The sequence below is a fragment of the Camellia sinensis genome, chromosome 14 (assembly GCF_055761805.1).
Source record: "Camellia sinensis isolate YWXY chromosome 14, ASM5576180v1, whole genome shotgun sequence".
In the NCBI taxonomy this organism is placed as follows: Eukaryota; Viridiplantae; Streptophyta; class Magnoliopsida; order Ericales; family Theaceae; genus Camellia; species Camellia sinensis.
Window position 1 is genome coordinate 20,045,496 of NC_138974.1, and position 8,636 is coordinate 20,054,131.

The 8,636-nt window shown below is 36.6% G+C and overlaps 1 protein-coding gene across 1 annotated transcript; it reads right to left on the reverse strand.

Annotated features, from left to right (window-relative positions):
• Positions 1 to 308: 308 nt before the first annotated feature.
• Positions 309 to 6,011, reverse strand: LOC114257172 (F-box protein At2g32560). The gene is made up of 5 exons (XM_028196946.2): positions 3,899 to 6,011; positions 3,694 to 3,773; positions 3,313 to 3,491; positions 2,708 to 2,782; positions 309 to 1,237 (listed from the first exon to the last, which is right to left on the reverse strand). Exons 1-5 carry the CDS (start codon positions 4,562 to 4,564, stop codon positions 1,050 to 1,052), a joined length of 1,188 nt encoding a protein of 395 aa, XP_028052747.2. The 5' UTR covers positions 4,565 to 6,011; the 3' UTR covers positions 309 to 1,049.
• Between the last annotated feature and the right edge of the window lie 2,625 nt (positions 6,012 to 8,636).

An 8,636-nucleotide genomic window follows, 5' to 3' on the forward strand; every position in this document is an offset into this window, starting at 1 on the left:
GTGAGGGAGGCTATTGACAAAGCAATCAGTGCTTTGAATAGTTGTACAGTACAGCCATTGATTGCTTCGACAAAAGCTAACCTTTGTTTTTGACAGTAGCCTCTTCACACAAATGAGACATTGATTGCTTTGACAAAAACTAACCTTTGTTTTTGACAGTAGCCTCTTCACACAAATGAGAGAGAGAGAGAGAGAGAGATTGCTTCTATAGTGTCAAAGATGATGCATTGATACCACTGCTTTATCAGGTTGCCTTTTGCCAAGAAAACAGAAGAAGTAAAAGAAAACAGACAGAAAAATCAAAGAACTTTGTAATCCAACAACCACTTGGGTTGACATAATTCACTATAAAACTTCAAATTCTAACACATTCTACAGGTAACCAAATGGAATTCAATAATCGAATATATTTGTATACAAATTGGTAAATTATCATACAAATACACAGAGATGGTAATTGCTTGGTTGCACGAAGTATCCATGTTAATTTTCCAGAATTGGGGTCCCTACTGGGCAACAGTGAAATTGCACCTCAAAACCATGCAATTATGGAGGGCATTAAGTTTGAATTGTAGAAAAAACTTATATTTTTTAACTTAAAACACCCAAAACTGTGCAGTTTTGAGGTGCAGCATGCCAGCATCCATGTTGCCCAGTAAAACCTCAGTTCCATCACTAACCACGGGAAAAATATTTTTAAGCTAAAAGAGAAGAGAAACCTGTTTGGTGCAAATTTTTGTAAGCTGAAAACTGATAATTAGAAAGTAGAAACCAAAAGCACTTCTCCCCCAACTTCAAATAATCAACTTTTTTTTTCCCCAACTTATTTAAGCTATTTTTTCCTAATAAGCTGTAAGTAGAAGTTGAACTACATAGTCCGGCACAGACTTCGAAAATAAAAAAAGAAGCTATAACCAACTTATATAAGCTGCACCAAACAACCAAGGACTCCAGATTGATGCAACTGAACTGGAAAATAGGAATGAAATTAACCTTCTATGTCCATACTGCAATCAGTAGTGGTATTAAGCCTTATTTCAATTTGAGGCCTATTCCAGAACTTCTGGTGGCCAAAGTTCCCTCCACGTGGAAATCTCATCTTTGTTGTGAAGTTTTCTAACTCCGCCATAAAACCCATCTGCCTCATTTCCTTCTTCGCGATGGTTTTTCCGGTTGAGGAAAGTTCGTCTCCACCGTGAACCAGGAGCGTATTGGTTGAACTCCAGCACCACTGTGCCTGTCATATGCATTATAATTAACAAATCTCATATATGATTACAACTTTTCCATCAATGATAATAACAGTCATAGTGTTTTAGTTATCTTCTACTATATCATTTTGATATATTCACTACCTTTCAAAACGTAACTCCCATGCTACGAAAGCACAGACACTCCAAAATGGGTGCCAATGTACACATATAAGTGGGGAATAGATAAGTAAAACAAGAAAGAGGAGGATATTCCTATTAGCACACATTAGCCGAAATGGGCTTTAACTAGAAATTCAAAAACCATATAAATAAACATCTTTAACTATAGCAGTAAGGTCAAGGTGGGTATCTATAACCAAAAAAAAAAAAAATGGAAGGTCAAAGTGGGTACAAGAAGTAAAGTTGGGTGTCTAAAATTCTATGAAGATTCAATTGCAATAATAGCGTAGGGACATCAACCCTCCTTATGGCTATATTCAAATCATGAATTTGAGTAGGGATTTGGAAAGGAAAAAAGAAAAAGGTGGGTGAAATGTGAATGAAATATAATTACATTTTACTCACTTTTTCCCTTTCCCTTTCCCCTTTCCAAATCCATTATCCAAATATAGCCTAAGTAGTCCGCTTGAAGTTGGCTTTTGGGCTTTTATAGCACAAAAAAACTAAATAACATCAAAGTTTCATTTGATTAAAATTAACATAATCCTTTAATTGATTGAAATTATTGAAAATATATTTTCTAGAAATACGATTTTCAAATTCTTAACAATTTTCATTGGTGCAAAATTTGGAGATAATGTTGCATTATAATGCATTCTTATGAAGGGTATATTTGGTCATTTTATATTAAAAAGTAAACAAGCTTGCCAAGAATGTCGCCTAAAAAAATCATTAGAAAAACTTAAAAACTGATAGGGAAGAAGGCATAATCATTCCAACACTACAACCAAACAGTGCCTCAGAGGGAACAAAAGTAGCTTTCAGCCTAACTGGCCTTAAATACTCAACTGATACACAGTTTATGACACTGCTGAACAAAATTAAGACATACTGTCAAGGAGGACCAGTTAAATTGCGCATAAGGTGACCCACATACTGAAAGAAAGGAGTCAAGAAATGGATATATCAAGAACTAAGGTCTCATTTGTGATGATATCTTTAAAGTGCTCTCAACCACATTTTGCAAGATGTTAATGCTTTCATAGAAAAGAAAATTTAATACCTTGAAAGACGAGGAACTTAAAAACACTCCCAAGTTCATATATTAGTTAATTAAGAGTGACTCAGTGCACGAGAGTCTGTTTAAAATGGGATTTGGGGAGGGTAAGATGCACATGGCCTCACCCCCATTTCTAGAGAAGTTGTTTTCGGCCAAACCGCCCTTTCCAAGTTCATGTATTAGTCGTCTACTTAACAGTTCTACACTCAAGAAAGGGAGAGAAAATTCTTACTATCTATACAAAATTTGTAAATAAAAGATGAAATAAACTTACCACTTTCATGACAACTACAGTAATTGTCACTCCCATCACATGATTCCAAGTGACCTACAACACCATACCACCAACCTGCATACATGCACATGGCACAAATACATCTAATCAGTTAGGTGTATAGATTTATTTGTCTCTTGAGAATCCAATACATTTTGGTTGCGTTTCAAAGAAAGCTCAGGGAAGAATCACTTCCAACATATGAAGTTTTCCATCTTTGACAAAACTTGCCACCTAACAACGACTGCTCCTCCACCATGAGGAAAGAGGACAAAATGAAATTTGTATATTAATTGTGGATCACTGTTGTTGATATTCCCAATTAAATAATAATAAATAAAAAAAAGCAACTAACAGCTGTTTAAAGTAGTAAATGAAATCTAACTTAGAGCCAAACACGCCGTCTATTGTAGATTTCCCCTTTTGTTTGTTCTTTATTTTTCATTAATGAAATCTACTAATCACTCAACAATCCAAACAAGTGCACCGAATCTATCAATAGAACCGGACACAACCATGCCCCCATATGGGGTTGTATCCGGTTCTGGGCACGTAAAAGAAATGAATTTGAAAATGAATGAGAGAATTTAGCACAAAAAACGAACCATAAGGGAATTCTTTGTTTCTCCTCCACTGAATCTCAATGTGATCTCCGGGGCATAATTCATTCAAACAATCAGAGTTGTGAAGATCATGAGGGGAAGTATCGATAGGAGGTGCCCTTAGCCTATCCCAAGTCACACAGTTCTCTAATGCAACTGGCCTTCTTCCATGTGGTGGATACCTGCAAAATACAAATCACACAAAGCTCAACCTCCAATTTCTCACAACATATGTTAGCACTGCTCAACGTAAGACACTATGAACCAGAGGAATTTGACAGAACCAGAGGAATTTGACAAACCCAGATCAAATTGTAATTAATACAAAGAGTTAAAAATGAATCATTGAGATTTAAGTTCAATTAAGGACATCCTTCCAATTACCTGGCCTGGAAAGTGTCAGTGTGAGGATCATAGCAAAGCTCTGCATCATAGCATGACAGCATAAACCCAACATGCCCATTCTGTAGCACAACCAAAAAAAAAAAAAAACTCTTTTGATCAAAATTGGTTTTAAAGGAAAACAAATTGCAAGTTTGGTATCGTTTTCATTTTCTGTTTTCCCAAAACATGAAGTTACAGCCAATACCTCACGGTTATAGACCTGTGCAGGAAACCAGAACTTGCCAGTCTCAAGAGCAATATACCAAGACATAATTGAATCAACGGGCAGAGAACTATTCCTCTTGCTAATATTGTCAAAATTTGATCTAATTAGCGAAAGAGGCCAGAGATGAGAAAGAGACTTGATCAAGCCTCTTCGCTGGCTTCGATCAAGGAAGCCACAATCTTTTCTGGAAGCTGTATGCCACTGCCACTTGCGGTGTGCAGCAGGACCGATAATTCGACCCCATTTCTGCTTCATATGCCTTTCCCAAAGGTGGTCACTCGAACACTTATCCCTCAAAGAATTGCATACACTGGCCATACTACAAAGCCCATTTGCTGGAAGCCTCTCTAGAATGCTCTCCAAAATCAATTCGGGTAAATCAAGGACACACGTCTCTGTTGTTTCCTCAACATTCTCAACTTTTGAGCTCGGAGTCTTCTTCTTCATTGCCATTGTCGACGGAATTGGAATGAAATTGTCAAAGAGGCTGCTCTTTATCAATTTGCTAATGTGAAAAAATGATAGTTCTTTCCAAAAATAAAAGGATAAGAGTCTCATCTCATGAGCCCACTTTGGGAGGGGCTTGAGGGGGAGGGACTTGTAAAAGAAGATGAAGGAGAGGCCAGTGATCAAGAAGAAAAACATTTGAAAACAGGATTTGGGTTATGGGTTGGATTTGAGTTCGGCATAAATGATGATGATCAAAGTTAAGGAATCAATTGTGGGAAAGCAGTGGCAAATACCATTCAAAGAACAAGAAAAGGATCTCCAACTTCCTTTCCAAAAACTTGGGTTTTTATCGATTCCACGAAACCCAGCAAACCAAATAGTGGGCCTCGCTGTTGTCCAAGTCTAAACTAAAATGGAGAACAAACTCGTGTGGAGCTCACAAAAACCAATCTGGAAACCAAAGAAAGTTCAAGAATTGCTTCTTTGCCCTGTCAATTACATCTAGAGAGACAGAGAGTAACTAAATAGCTAATCTTGGTTGAATCCAGAGAGTGGGGAATTCAGAGCAAACTATGGGTGTCTCTGACTACTGGGAAATCTCAAGGAGAAGATATTAAAAAAAGAAAAAAGAAAAGATGGGTCTAGATACAAAGACCCGTATCTACAAATCTCTGAGTTGCAGTGAAACAAATACAAACCTATTTGAAAATAATAAGGTGAGAAGGAGATCTGGGTAGTTGGGATTGAAGCAAAATTAGGTGTAACCAACAAAATAAAAAGATCTATTATTATTATTATTATTACTACTACTTACAGAGTAAAGAAACAAAAACTTAAAAGGAGAGAGAGAATCCAAGTGGGAAAAGAGAAGATGAGGAAATTGATTGATGAAGAAGATGATGAATTTAAAACTTGCAGAAACTGGGGCCCTCTCACCTCCTCCTCCTATTCTATCAGTCCATCAGATTCTTTCACAACTCACCAAATCCTCCTCCTTTAACCCCCACACATACCACTTCAATATGTCTGTTACGCAAAAAAACAAACAGGTACTGGGCAAAAAATACGAAAGCAGTAAAACAGAATTGTTTTGTCTATCGGATTGTGGTGGTTGGTTCACTGTTAAAAAGATGACAATGGAGTAATGAAACTTTTTGTATGGATATCCTATCAGAAACCAACAGTTAATCTCTCTCTCTCTCTAGACGGACAAGAGGTCGGAGGTAAGGCCGGCCGACCAACCACAAAATGTGACCCAATAACGTGCAAGGATTCTGTCCCTAAATAATCCTAATTCTCTCATAATTATTGAATATATTTTAAGATTTTTATATCTTCAAATTTTTATATAATTCAATAATTATAGTGAATTGAGATACAGGACAACCGAATAACATAGCAAACCCATCAGCCATACATGTACTGGGCCTAGCACCTTCTCTCAAACTCCAGATAATTATTATTTTTTATTTAATTTATTTTTATTTAATAAATTAATTATACCACTAAGTAAAAAATTGTCTTAAATAATTTGACATAAATTTTTTAAAATTATATAAGGTATAACTCAAATAGGAATATGACATAATATGACATTGATAACAAGATAAATAAACAAATTAGATCAAAACTGAATTAGCATAACACAAAAAAATTCATTTAGTGGATAATTAATTATATATTTTAATATTATTTTTATTAGATTGTGTTTTAATCAAAGAGATTTAAAAAAAAATTATGTAGAGAAAGAGATAAGTAAGGGTCCGTTTGGCAAGGAAAGTTGGGGCTAAAATAGCCACAAAAGACAAAATAGGCTATTTTAGCCATAACAAACAAAACATCACATCTAACCCATAATCATTACACTCTTCTCTCACAAAAAAAGTCAAAAAAACCAAAAAGCCATTTCCAAACCAAGCTTTTTAGCCCAGGCTAAAATAGCCAAAAGAGCCAAAAAGTCAAAAAGCCAACCCATTTTCCAAACGGAGGCTAAATGTGATAACTAATAAATAAATAAATAAATATATAACAGGGTCTGCAATAGGGTTTAATTTTTTTAAATAGAGAAATGGGAATAAGTTCAAATTAAATATTTTTAGAAAATTTTAAAATTTAGTTTTATAAAGGGATATCTAGTCTACCGTCCCTCTCTAACTTTTAGTAACTAGAGAGGACCACAATAGATATATATATTTTTTTATAGCTTAAGGTCCTTCACTTGTTTATGAATCTATATTTCACACACTACGGCAAAATTGGGCTTTAGCGGTGGTTTTTTACCGCCGTTAAATGCTGTAAAACCGCCATTAAAGCCTTTAACGGCGGTATTAACGGCGGTTTTGTTATCGCCGTTTATGCGCGTGTCGGAAAAAGTACAACCGTCGTAAAAATGTAAATTACCGTCGTTAAAAATCGACCAAAAACGGCGGTAACATAGGACCAAAAACGGCAGTTTTTTACCGCCGTAAATAGGTTCAAATTTTTCAAAAAATAATTCTTTCTTCTTGCACTCTCCAAGTCTTAAACCCTCAACCTCTCATCCACCCACACTAACAACTCTACCATAGCCACTCTTCATGAAATATATTCCCTAAATAAATATTTAAACATTACTTTTACTTTATTGTAGATGGTTTCGCCGGAGCACGCCGGAGTTTCGCCGGCAAAGACCGCCGTCATTAACGGCGGTAATGATTGGGCATTAGCGGCGGTTTTGTTACCGCCGTTAAAAGTGGGCATTAATGGCGGTTTTTTTAACGGCGGTAATAAAACCGCCGTTAATGATACATTTAACGACGGTTTTCGTTACCGCCGTTAATAGTACCTTTAACGACGGTTTTCGTTACCGCCATTAAAAAAACCGCTGTTAATGCCCTGTTTTAGCGTAGTGACACACAACCATATATCACACCCACTCTCTTATTCTCTTATTCTCTCTCTCTCTCTCTCTCTCTCTTCGTCGTAGCCTCTTCGTCTGCTTCCCACGCTGACGCCTTCTCCACCGCCATGATTGTTACAACCACCACTGCTGCCGCCACCACCTTCGTTGTTTATTTGAGTTATGATCTTAGAGATTCAATCTCGCAACCATGGCAGCCGCTAATGCTCCGATTAGTATGAAAGAGGCCTTCATCATGTTGGAACAATCTTCTGTGTAAATAAAATAAATTGAAACAAAAACAAACAAATAAATAAATAACGTACCGAATTTATTTATCGAACCGAATTAAAAAAAATAAAAGACCAAGTCGAGTGTGTGACACTCTGTTCTTAAGACAGATTCACCCCGCTACGGTACTTACGGTTGAGTGGCGTCTATCTCCCAGGATACAATGATCTTCACAAACTTGTAGTAGCACTCCACACAAATTTGTACGGCGAACTAGAATCTTGTGTTCTTATACTCTCTTTAAATTATCTCTAAAACTAGAATGAAGATTAAAATGCAAAGAATAAAATCTGGACAGCAAAAGCATAACTTGCAGACTGATTTTTTGGATTGGAAAAAATGCTGGAACAGTCTAGGTATAAATAGGACCCAACAGGTGTAATTTTGAATCCAACAAGTGCTGTGAGGAACCGAATAGGTATACTTCAAAATTCAAACAGATCTAACCTGTTTGAACAGATTTAACTGCTGGATAGTTAAACCCGGAACTGCTGGGCAGTTTCTGGAAGTTAAATAATTGAAAAACAGTTTTAATCTGTTGAGGAATTTCGGACAGAGTTTGGACAAAAATTGGAATTCAAATTTGAATTAAATTTCCGCAATATTTTTTGAAAAAATTCAAATGAATTTTGTCCAAAAAATTAATACAAGAACTGACCCGACCCACAACCCACACCCAGAGGAACAGACAGTGGCGGCGGCGTGCGCGTGTGTGGTGGTTTGGGCTAAGGTTCACTTTGTCCATAACTCCTCCCTTCTACAAACTTGGGGTGCCCCTTGGGGCCCAATCCAAGTGTTGTAGGCTAAAGCTTATAAACTCAACAAACCTCTCTTAAAGTTTCAATGTAGGACAAGCCTTACAAGGAAACTCATAATAAAACCTTTAAATGTTCATTCTACGAACTCGAAAACGACGTCATGTTCCCATTCACTCATAAATGGTTTTGACGAACCGTCTTCACCGTGTGACTTGCCACGCGGCAAGGAACACTTCACCTCTTCGGTCCCGGCCCAAAAGACTTTCGGGATCCACTAAATTTTGGGCTCAAAGATAGCCCAAAATAAGCCTATATAAACCAATTTTTCCAACAATTCCCC